General features: G+C 33.4%; 1 protein-coding gene across 6 annotated transcripts; it reads right to left on the bottom strand.

Annotated features, from left to right (window-relative positions):
- Positions 1–7061: 7061 nt before the first annotated feature.
- Positions 7062–11481, bottom strand: LOC131336381 (uncharacterized). Of its 6 annotated transcripts, none has more exons than XR_009202804.1 (3): positions 11249–11481; positions 9378–9443; positions 7062–7504 (listed from the first exon to the last, which is right to left on the bottom strand). XR_009202804.1 is itself a non-coding variant. In XM_058372186.1 (3 exons), exons 1-3 carry the CDS (start codon positions 10711–10713, stop codon positions 7084–7086), a joined length of 330 nt encoding a protein of 109 aa, XP_058228169.1. In that variant the 5' UTR covers positions 10714–10996; the 3' UTR covers positions 7062–7083. The 6 variants fall into 6 exon arrangements, 1 of the variants encoding a protein (XP_058228169.1); XR_009202805.1 differs by having other exon boundaries at positions 7062–7170; XR_009202802.1 differs by lacking the exon at positions 11249–11481 and adding an exon at positions 10166–10996 and having other exon boundaries at positions 9378–10135.
- Between the last annotated feature and the right edge of the window lie 1070 nt (positions 11482–12551).

Below are 12551 nucleotides of genomic sequence, written 5' to 3'. Positions count from 1 at the left end.
GGAAGTTCGACCTTGTCACTAACAACGTATGGATAAGGTTTTATTGTGTGTGTTGGAGAACACTGATCAAGACCATATTGCCCGAATTAGAGCTTGTCTTTTTGTGCGTGCGTGACTCGTTTGGACCACTCGTGTCCCTCATGTGTGTCAGATTCTCTGTCCTTCCATGATTTCAGTTCAAATAAAAAATAAAAAAAAATTTCACACTCCCCTTTTAATCACTCATACTTTCTTTTATTTTTATCTACATAAATTTACAATATTATCTTTGAATGTGTAAAAAAATTTATTGAATAAGAGACAAGATAGTAGTAAATTCGAGTGGATAAAGACAAAAAAAAAAAAAAAAGAGTATGGGTAGCCAAAAGGGGAGTATGAAATCAATTAAAAAAACCGTCCATGATTTTTTTGTATGTCCAAGAAACTTCGTCTGACCTCACCTAACCTAGACTTCCGCTAATTTTTTTTTTTAGTTTTTTTTATTGTTTTGTCCTTATTCAAATTTTTTTTGGACGTTTGTCATGTTGCACCTAACTTTTATTGATTCGTCTCGTCAAGACGAATTGAAAAAGTAAAAAATTATGAGTTTTACCCAAGTATTTTTAAAAATATCAAAGTTAAAGCCCAAAAAAATGGCTTTTTAGAATTTTTGGGCTTTATCTTTGATATTTAAAAAATATGGGTAAAAGTCACAATTTTTTTACTTTTTCGATTCGTCTTGACGAGACGAATTAATAATGCGTAAAAGCTAGGCTCAAAATTAACAAATACGAAAAAAATTTAAATAAAAACAAAACGAGAAAAAACCCAAAAATCTCAAAAAATCCTTAGCAGAACTTAGAATAGGTAATTCTGTCATAGGAACAAATACATAGAAGGAAAAAAAAATTCAATAAAGATCGATGTTATACGGGACAACAGATTTGCTCGTTCAATATATTTACTCCAGAAACTTTAGACTATAACAAATGGTAAAATTATTAGGTGGAGAGCCCATAACATCGTATTAAGTGATTATTCATTTTATATATTTAAGCAATGTGAAAATTTGTTCCTCATCGTCTCCCCTACTTTGTTCCTTATCCAATCCATTGATAATTAAAGCAATGACAAAGTATTGTAGAGATGCATTTGAGGTCTATCATGTATAGTCTTTTTTGAAATTTATTATCATGTAATTTTTTTTTTATTGATTTTATCATAAAGGGATGTAAAATCTTTTTAAAATTTTCAAATGTGGAATGGAACGAGACATGCTCTAAACACCCTAGATTTGGGGTAATGGTAGTTATCTGGTAACCAACAAATCTCAAAAGGTCTTCGGTTTTAGGATTTCCCCACTCACAATGCTATTAATATTTTATAGGTCCAATTCATACAATGCTTAGCCATTGCTTTAATTGGGCCCAGACTAGTGGCGTTAGGATTAATCTCTCAAAATACTCCTTGCAACCCCATTTGTTTGTCTCTCGTTCTATCCTAACCAGATCTTTAATTGGTTATACTTTTTATTAGTAATATACTATTTGATATTAAATATGAATTTTGCTTTATAGATCCCAATTAACTCTACTATGCAAAATTTCAAAATTACATAAAATAAAATATTATATATTAAGAGGAGAATAATCAAATGAAAAAGCGGCACGACTTTGGCACAACTCCCAAAATAAATTAACAAATCAGAACGGAGGGAGTAGTTTTTTTCGCCAGTTTTGCCTGTCGTTTATTTTTTTGATCAAGGCCATATTGAACCAAAAAGAAGCATCAAGCTGGCCATTATTAACAAGCACTCTAGCTAGTACCCAAATTGAAAAGGCGATTAATTCTCTATCTTTGGACATACTTCCCCAGGTGGCAGAAAGTTTGGACTGAGACATGGTGGTGTGGTGTTGTACTCCTTACCACGGATTTACTCGCGCCCACAGAGAGAGTCCTATCTTTGTGGAGTTTTCAAATTGAGTTTCGCCATGGAAATGGTATTTGATGTGTCTCATCCTCAGAGCCGATCTTAAGCTAAAGCAAGTGTTGTGGTCGCTGTAGACCTTCAAAAAAATTTAAATTGTAAGGACCCCTCCTATTTTTTTTATCCCTTATCATAGTCCAACAAAAGATGCTCTATTTTTAATTTTTATTTTAAGCCCTTGAAAAATCTGAACCAGTCTGTTCATCCTCATGCTACCCAAAACAAGACCCCCAAAGTTTTATCCTTGGCGACGTTGGGCCAACGGATGGCATGCAACGGACGGTCCTGGGAAGAGCCCCAAGGGAAGTCCTAGCTCAAATGAATGGTGGATTTTGCTTGTGACTGATTGCAATTCATGGTGTAATAAGAGGGAGTAGTCTCAAGCAGTACTGATTTGACCAAAGGTAACCTTTGATTTGCAAAAAAAAAAAAAATTACTATGGGCATAGATCACAAGGATGCAGATAATATATTAAGGGGTGTGTGGAGTCCACTTTAGAAATTTATACAAATAATCTAAATCGTTAATTAATTTAAACATAATTTTTCAAGTTTCCTTTTGGAACTTTTCTTTAAATGTCATTTCGAATTCAAGATTTTGAATGGAAAATTGGACAATAAGATCAAGTAATTATAAGTATGCGATTGATCTTATATTACCAGAAAACTCGAAAATTTTTAGTGAATAGATCTACTGTAACATTTTTGTGGGGTCTCAAAGTGGGTCTCACATGCATATCGGTAACTCTTTGTACCCTTGCCATCAATATCCATACCATCAATATCCATAATTGAGTTGATATTCACTTCACGTTTTCTTGGTATGATGTCATTGTTTCGACATTTTCACTTTGAAAAAGCTGCATTGATGTAGAGTTACTAATTTTAAGTTTTTCTTTTAGCTCGTGTACTTTTTTGACTTTTACTATTTATTTTTAAAACTTGTGTCGGTTAGAAAAATTAGAAAAGTAGGAGTAACAAATATGCATTGAATTTTTAAAATTAATAAAAACTATGCATTAGATATTTTTGTCTAAAGTGAATAACTTTAAACATTTTTAAAAAATCCGTTTAATCTTTGTTTTCAAGGATTAATAAAAATATCTCTTTGCCGATAAAAAAAAAAAACATCTAACATTTGCCCGTAATTTTTCATTTTTAAATTTCTCTAGATTGAGATGAATCGAAAAATAAAAAAAAATTGACACAAATTTAGATAATAAATAATGTAGTCCGAATTTGGGCTAATTAATTAAAGCAAAATTTGATGTCCTTTCATTTTATTTTTTACCTTCTGAAGGAGAAATTATTCGTTACCCTTGGGGCAACACACATAAGTGGTGCCTTCCACCAATTAGAATTTGCCCAACTGAATTTGTGTCAGACTTTTGCCGGTAAGGAGAAATTATTCGTTGCCCAAACGGATTAAAATTTAAACACGTTCTTCTCTCCCACTGTACATAGCCTTCTCTCTAAAATTAATTAAGTGTTCCAAATTTTAATCTGTTTGAATGGGTGAGAATATTTTATTTTTTTTGATCATTTAATTCTAATAGGTCATAATTAAATTTTGACTATAGGGCTCTCGTTGATTAGCCCTAAGAAAGTTGTAGAATCAAATGTCTCTTAGGACTAACCAACGAGAGCCCTAGAGTCAAAATTTAATTATGACCCTTTAGAATTAAATAATTAGAAAAATAAATTCTTCTCACCCATTCAAACGGATTGAAATTTGGAACACTTAATTTTTCAACCTGCAGTTTATATATTAAAAAATATGGTTAAAAAATTAAGTGCTCCGAATTTCAATCCGTTTGAATGGGTGAGAAGATTTTATTTTTCTAATCATTTAATTCTAAAGGGTCATAATTAAATTTTGACTATAGGACTCTCGTTGGTTAGTCCTAAGAGATATTTGATTCTACGACTTTCTTAGGGTTAATTAACGAGAGCCCTACAGTCAAAATTTAATTATGACCCTTTAGAATTAAATGATTAAAAAAATAAAATCTTCTCACCTATTCGAACGGATTGAAATTTGGAGCACTTAATTTTTTAACCATATTTTTTAATATATAAACTGCAGGTTGAAAAATTAAGTGCTCCAAATTTCAATCCGTTTGAATGGGTGAGAAGATTTTATTTTTCTAATCATTTAATTCTAAGGGGTCATAATTAAATTTTGACTCTAGGGCTCTCGTTGGTCAGTCCCAAGAGATATTTGATTCTACGACTTTCTTAGGGTTAATCAACGAGAGCCCTATAGTCAAAATTTAATTATGACCCTTTTGAATTAAATGATTAAAAAAATAAAATCTTCTCACCCATTCAAACGGATTGAAATTTGGAGCACTTAATTTTTTAACCATATTTTTTAATATATAAACTGCAGGTTGAAAAATTAAATGTTCCAAATTTCAATCCGTTTGAATGGGTCAGAAGATTTTATTTTTCTAATCATTTAATTCTAAAGGGTCATAATTAAATTTTGACTCTAGGGCTCTCGTTGGTTAGTCGTAAGAGATATTTGATTCTACGACTTTCTTAGAGTTAATCAACGAGAGCCCTATATTCAAAATTTAATTATGACCCTGTAGAATTAAATGATAAAAAAAATAAAATATTCTCACCAATTCAAACGGATTGAAATTTGGAACACTTAATTTATTTTAGAGAGAAGGCTGTGTGTAGTGAGAGAGAAAAACGTGGGTCAGTGTTCCAAATTTAAATTTTAATCCGTTTGGGCAACAATTAATTTCTCCTCCCCGGCAGAAGTCTGACACAAATTCAATTGGACAAATTCTAATGGGAGAAGCACCACCTGTATGTTGCCCCAAGGACAACGAATAATTTCTCCTTCTGAAGAGACCTCCCATTTTGGAAGACGTGTAACATATGGTCTCACTTTGATTTGGATATCCGATCATGAATGATAAAAAGATACTCACGGTTTTAGAGTAACAAAGGATTATTCCATTGTACCATGAGACTGCGATGAAGTAATTTATTATTATTTCTGTTGGTAAAAAAATTTTAAAAAATAGTCCTAGAACTTCGGTTTAGGAAAGCTAATTGGACGGAGAAATCGAATCGAATTTGATTTTAATACTCCAATTTTAACTACTAGCACTCCGCGTTATGTATTAATCATGTGAGAAAATATAATTAAAAATGAAATGCTATTAGCTAAAATTGGAATGTCAAAATCACATCTCAAACCGAATTTATCACCATAATGTTAATACTACTCCTCCGCTTAATACTATCTTGTTGAAGAAATCTAACAGGGCCAATGAAAAGCGTACTCTGAGCAAAAACTTCAGTTTATGTTCTATTAGTTTGTTGGTGGGGTAATACTATCAATAAGGGTTTTTTTTTTTTTTTTTTTAAACTGGAAGGGCAAGAAATTCATTTATAATAAGCATTACAATTCACCAATGTATATTTAATACAACTGATAAAAAGATTTATTGTGCGCGAGTGAGATAAATAACATATCTAAATTAAATGAAGGATGCACCAGCTATTAATTGATCAGACGGTTTGATGTTAGAGAAGCTCATGCAACTTGTCAATGTATAGCTGACACAGTAGTTCCACAATTGACAATACTTTCTATAGAGAGACTGCCCACCAATTGCAACGTAGCGACTCTAGCACTTTGGTTGGAAAATACCTCATACAACTAGATGGCTGAAAAACAAATTACAACACAGAAATCGATAGAGAATGCATAAATGAAACATCAACTACTAAAAAGCAAACAAACCACCACCGGACTCAACTCCTACCTCCCCACCCTATTGGAAGTACTGTTCCAAGCCCTCTTATCTGCCTTAGCCTCTAGAAAATCCCTACTCCACACAAGACCGAGGGAAATAGTGAATCTGTCTCCGGCCAAACTCCAATTATCAACTGACCAACCAACCCACCAACCACTCCTCAGACGCCTAATAGCAAAACACGAACAAAGCTACACAACGAGCATAAAATTGGAGTAAATAACCGCTGTCTAGATCGTGCCGACTTAAATCAGTACTTATCCTAAAAACTACTGTGTGTGTGTGAATTAAAAATGTATGTATGTATGCATGTATGTATGAAACGAAGAAGAGACCATTGAAGACAACTAAAACTGTTGATTGGATCGTGGTTGTTTATTACTAACAGGGGCTGACACAACCCAACCCAAAAACCCATGACTACAACACATAAATAGAGCCGAAAACCTAAGGCAACGGCACACAACGCGAAGATAATACACGTATACTTTGATTTATTTATTTTTTATATTTTGAACTTTTCAGTACCCATGTCATGTATCTATATAGCTAGCTTTTCTTTTCTTTTCTTTTCTTTTTTCTCTTTTTTTTCTAAGCTGAAAATTCAGCAGTTTTGTTGGGTCTGAAGTTGATTTCCTTTTATCAATAGTTTTGTTTAGACGTTGGGTAACATCAAAGAACTAGCGCATGCCCGTACTTGAGCACATGCAAATAAATATTGAAGTCCCATCCGATAAATGGCTCAAACAATCAGCACAAAAAAAATACTGAACTCATGTGCAATATATAAACCCACAATCCAATGTCCAACAAATTCAACTATGCGAAAAACGATAACTTATCATATCGATTGATATGGTTAACTTGAATCAACAAATAAAGACAAACAATTTTTCAATCCTGACTTTTGCATACACAAACTCAAACGCATATAAGAGAGACCGTTAAATGGAGACGAAGCACAAAGAGAGTAATAACTGCACACTTCTAAACAGTTCATTCCAACCAATATCTCACAAATATACAAGGGAAAGTCTTCAATATACATCCCTTTAAGGTGTGTACCATATGTACCTATTGTGTGGCTCATATTGTGCCACCTCATAAAAAATTCCTTGTAGGACCGGTCATTCATAACATTTTATTTCGTATCGTAACTTTTATACTAAAAATTCGTGACTTTTTATCAATATGATTCATAACTTTTTAGCAATAGATTCATAACATTTTGAGAATCATAACATTTTAGTGTGTTTTAATAAGGGTGCATATGATACACACCCAAATAAGGGGTGTGTATTGTAGCACTTCCCTAAATCCAACTATAATTACTGTTCACATAGCAACCTCAACAATGTTCAAATTTGTATGCATGGCAGCATTGGTACCACAATCGACCCCGAGTTTCCAAATTAAACCAAACTGTGGAAAAAGGAAGTCAACTAAAATAAGAATGCAAAAGAAAGCAAAAAAAAAAAGATTAAATAGCAATATGCAAACTATTGCGGGTTTCGGCAAGCCATGCCGTACCAAAAACTCTCTAAAAAAACTACAAATATGTATGCCACAAAGCCCTAGTTTCCGAGGTATAAGGTTCAAGAATAATGATTATGTATTCAGGCCTATTCATAGTTTCACCAAAAAAAGAAAGGTATTTGTTACATTTCTTTCTTCCATATGCACTTGCATATTTACCGTGACCAAGTTAGTCTCCTTCATTGAGACTCATTGATGTGGATGTCAAAGCTGAGTTCTCCTGTATGAATTCACATGTAAAAGAAATCTTAAGACAGCATAAAAAAAGCATTGGTCAAAGATTACAAAGTAGGAGGAATGTTTTTGAACTACAAAAATAATATCAACACTAATAGAAATTCAGGGACCTATAAACAGCAACTAACAACAATTTTTTGTAGTAATAATTTTTATCATAGACTAAATGATGAAATAATTTTGTCCACATTCCTAAATGTAGCATGCCAAAGACTAAGATAGATAAACAATAGGCTGTTGATTTTGCCACTCCCTTTTTTGTTAACGTCACTCCCTTGCAAGTGTATTTTTGGTGCAAAAATACACTTGCAGGGGAGTGGCGTTAACAAAAAAAGGGAATGGCAAAATCATTTCTCAAACAATATTCCTATTTCTTTCATTTCAAACATGACATAGGGTAATCAGAAAGAGAATACACCAAGGAAATACACATTGGTACTTATTCTTTATTTTCATGCATCCAAGTTGTGAGTGGGGTATTTAAGTCACTCTTATAGAATTGTACACACCATTCCTTTGCATTTGTACATATATAAGTTGAAGTATCCATGTTTAGATTATGGTCAAGTCCAAATGCATATAAGAAAAAGAAAAAGGCATGCATTGCTTCCTTATGCTTCAAACAATAGCACTATTGAATGTAAACCGAGACTATCGAGCCAATGAATCAAAAGAAAGATACAAAGAGGTAAGTCCAAATATCTCAAAAGAATTGATGATAAGACCCGGAGGAAACTATGTTGTGAAACACAATAGAAGCAGGTACTCAAGATAAGTTTCTTCAAACCCCAACTCATGAAAACGAAAATTCAAAAAGATTAACACCACATGCCATTCTGAAATCAACTTACCCAAAAAGATAAACTTTTTTCAATGAGGGTACCTAATGATACCAGTTAAGTAGATACTACAAACTTCAACTAAAAAAACAAAGAAGTTTCTAACTCAATGTTAATGATGCTGTGATACTTCAGAGGTAGAAAACACACATGTGCCTTAAATATTTATCCAATTCCTCCAGCCCATTGAGCAAAGTATGACATGATCCACTGGCCTTCGTACTTACTACTTTTGATAGTTAGACATTAGCATACTAAAAGTAGACTGCTATGCGTTGGTTTATGTAAACTAAAATAAAAGTAGACTGCTACTTTTTTGATAGCTAGTAAATTAATCTGTCTCAACATCTTTTTAAAAATCCCACATTCGTATTCGTGTCTCTGTGCGTGCTACGTAGCAACAAATGATTACAATCAAAACTGAGCTACTTTCAAAGCCAGCTGCGTCGAAACTTCAGAGGTCCTAAAAGGAAAATGAAGTCAAAAAATGGATCACAGTAATGGCCTGTGTCAAATATACTATTTATTTCTCACTTTCCCCTCTTCTTTTTTCGTTTGAAACTTTCAGTTCATTGTACATAACCACGATCAAATGAAGAGGAAAAGATCTCTGTTTTTTTTTTTTGTTCTTTTTCTGTGAGGCATATTGCATGTTCATAACTAATAAGTAATGACATACTATTTGTTGAGCCGACAACCATCTAACCTTTTCATCACAATAAATGAATATATCTCATATTGAACTCTTCAATATTGTAAACCTCATTAAGTAGAGAACTCAAAAGGTATGATTTGATACAGAGCCGGGTCAATAAATACGTGGCTGGAGTTGAGGTAAACATTAAACAAAGACTTAAACAGCCGACCATACAAATAAAATGTGTGTAGAGGTCCATCCAATGTAACACATGTACAAATGCTTAAAAACAAATTAGTTAATACAAAAAGGAGAAAACGAATTTACTAATATTGATTACAGTAAGAATTGAATTTAAGTTGAAACATAATTTACTGTACCTGGGTTTGCAGCCCCTCAGGTAGAATTTTGGTCCTCGCCTCATTTGAAAGTTTGAGCCTGCAAATCTTTTGAAAAGAGAAAAGTAAAGAGTAGCTCTATTCGATAACTAAAATGCATTGGTCTATTGTATTCAAAATAGCATTAACCTCTAAGCCCCATAAATTATGCACATAGATTTTCCTTTACCTCTACGGCGTCGATGCAGCCATTGAATTTTATCTGAACATATAACTCAGAAATCACAAACAAAAGAAGTTGATCATATTGCTCTAATAATATAGTAGTAGTGGAAATCAGATCTCACCACTAAAACAGCTTTCGGTTCAAACATGAAACAAAATAGCAAAACATACATATGAAAATAAATCAGTTGCGATGTTATTTTACAACTTTTAAGGTAAAAATCAACTTTTAACAAAGAGCCCCCAAAACAAAATCCATAGAATTGATCACGGGAGAATCATGTGCAATGGGAGACTTAATGAAGGAGCCATTAGTAAAAAGATGGACTTCAGAAAATAATCAAAAAAAGAGGCAAAATCTTTTCCTATAAACCACATTGACAACTTGAAATAGAGTTTACATGGGCAAAGAGGAGTTAATGAGCAACATATTCATTTGACAACCAATTCCGATATTGAATCATGCAAACAATCACTAGGTTTGTGTGTGTGTGCGCGCGCGCTCCTTGCTGATAATTGCCATGGGCCTTCTATACATTTCTACTTTGGTAAGGCCATAAGGTCCTAAGAAATTTCTCTTTCTTTTTTTTTTCTTTCCCACGCACAGACATGGAAAAGGGAATCACTTAAAGAGTAAATTCCATTAGAGGTAAGCTTTATATATTAGAATCACGTGGAATTAGAATAGATTTCAGTTAGGGGTAAACTTTTGTAATTGTGCAATAGAGCAAGCATCAGTGTAATTCTCAATACGTGTGTGTATATCTATTTAGATTAGAGATAAGGTTACGATACAAAGATATGTCTCTTCTCTACGCGTCTAAGCACTGCTAATCCAAAAACCTAACAAAAAGACCTAAATTGCGACGTGAACAATATATGAAATAAACCAAGAACCAATATGGATAGACTAAATCTCAATGTTAGCCAACTTGGAATGATAACTATGAGGGAAAAAGGAATGGTTTTTGCGTACCTCAAATTCATAAGATTTTGGTAAAATTGGTTTAAAGTGGGGGGCCGATTCTGCTGAAGATTTTGGAAAATAATTATAAAAAAAAATTAACGAAAGCATAAGGCTATTGTAGTTGGTACATTTCATCAAACACTTAGAAGACAATTGAAGTACATGTTCAGAAACGCCAAAAACCATATCCTAAGAACACAGCCGTGGCCATTTTTCACTTACACTGATAGAAGGGAAGTCCAGGCAACCAAATTCGCATTAATGGGTCCATATACCTTTTGAACAATAGCATTAATATTTCTATTGCTAATAAGTTGTGAGAGATGGGAACAATAACGTAAATGATGGGCAGAACAATATTGATACAAAAATTTCAACAAATTTCAAGTAAAACTTTAAAACAACCACAAAACTTCAAAAAATATATGCATATTGGCTAATTTTTTTTGCCTTAAAAGAAATAATAATCAAAACTCTTCGCCTGTAAACAACTCCATACATCAATCCCCAATCTAACTCTGTGGAGACCAAATTCTGGCTGAAATCAAAGTCCAAATCAAGAAACCCAAAGTAATCTGATCGTTGTAGCTAATTTTTTTCTCTTCAAATAAAAAATCTGGATACTTTATATACACAAACAATGGGTTTACGGTTTTGAATTTCGGAGTTTGAGGATTGGGGTTTGGGATTTTTCAAAAAATCCATCACCAGAGAGAGATACCTGGAGAGGTGGTGCGGTGATGGAGAGGACTGGTGCGGCTAATGGAGAGGCGATCCGGTGCCTGCTGGTGTTGGGTTGGTGGCGGTGGATCGAAGGGAGATTTTGGCTTACATGAATACATGGTGGTAGATGAGGCAGGGGAAGCAATGGAAGATACAGATATAGAGAGCGGGCCCTGAGAGCCTCCAACGGTGGTAGTTCCGATGGTGACTCGTCGCGCCGGTCGGTGGTGCTAGAAGAGCGATTGAAAAGAGGGAGATTGAGACTGAGGGAGAACGGGGAGCGTGAGGTATGGGGCTAGGGTTTCCACAATCTACGTTTCAAATTTGGAAAATTGAATCAAAATTTCATTTAGAATAGCCCTCGGATAGATTAGGTATTTACGGCATGCCATTTTGTAGAATGGAGGGTGGAGATTTATGATGCAGAAAAATGGGATAAATTTTAAGCGTTGGTTGTCTTTTAGATTCAAATACAGCTCTGTTTTATTATATAGATCATCATTGGAAACGAGAAATTTAGAAGCTAGAAATCCTATATAGTATCTTCACAATATTCCACAGAATATTACGAGTGCTCTGAAATGGGTGGCAATTATTATGATTTTGATATGTACCTTTAATATTGTCGCTTAATAGTATGCAGCAAATAGAAAGAAAAAAAGTCTACGAACGCAACATGTACAAAATTTTGCATAGTATGCATCGGTGGCAATGTCTTGTAGAGTCAAAAAACTAGCAATTCATTATTCATCCAATTGCCAATAAAACATTGGGCATGCACGTAGGGATGTCGTACAAAATGTTGTTCAAGTTATTATGTTCTTAGTCTTTCTCGAATACAAAAAATAAAATAAAAAATTGTTGACATTGCTTATTAATTTATATTTTTCATTTTAATGCTGGAGATAAAGTATAAATGATTTAGATTGTCACTAGGTGCACCAATATGTCTAAATTAGCTGGTCCAGGGACTTTTTTATCTGAAGAAAATGAATTTAATTATTAATTTTATAAAATGAATTACAAAGATTAAAAAAGCATGGACACGACGACATGACAACGAAAAGCGAGCATCCCAATTAGATTGGCATATAAGCTGCCAATAATCATATGGCCCCCGATATCCTGAGAAATTAAACAAACCAAACCAAACAAAACTAAAAGATGAAAGAAACCAACTTAGTACAATGGACACAAAGCTGTTCTAGGGACTTGCTAAAAGATCATATATATGGGTTTAATAAGCTAATAAGTAAATTTTTTCGTTTTTATTTAAAAATAATTTGGGTTTTGATTTAATT

The sequence above is a fragment of the Rhododendron vialii genome, chromosome 8a (genome assembly GCF_030253575.1).
Source record: "Rhododendron vialii isolate Sample 1 chromosome 8a, ASM3025357v1".
Lineage (NCBI taxonomy): Eukaryota > Viridiplantae > Streptophyta > Magnoliopsida > Ericales > Ericaceae > Rhododendron > Rhododendron vialii.
This window is presented reverse-complemented; position numbering and strand designations above follow the sequence as displayed.

What these genes read in the sequence shown, in the direction of transcription:
- LOC131336381 (XM_058372186.1), bottom strand. Translation starts at nt 10,713, where the DNA reads ATGGTTTTTGGCGTTTCTGAACATGTACTTCAATTGTCTTCTAAGTGT. An exon ending in CAAAATCTTATGAATTTGAG is followed by an intron (nt 9,444 to 10,536) that starts GTACGCAAAAAC and finishes TCTTTTCAAAAG; the next exon opens with ATTTGCAGGCTCAAACTTTC. An exon ending in CTGAGGGGCTGCAAACCCAG is followed by an intron (nt 7,171 to 9,377) that starts GTACAGTAAATT and finishes CTTTTTCCACAG; the next exon opens with TTTGGTTTAATTTGGAAACT.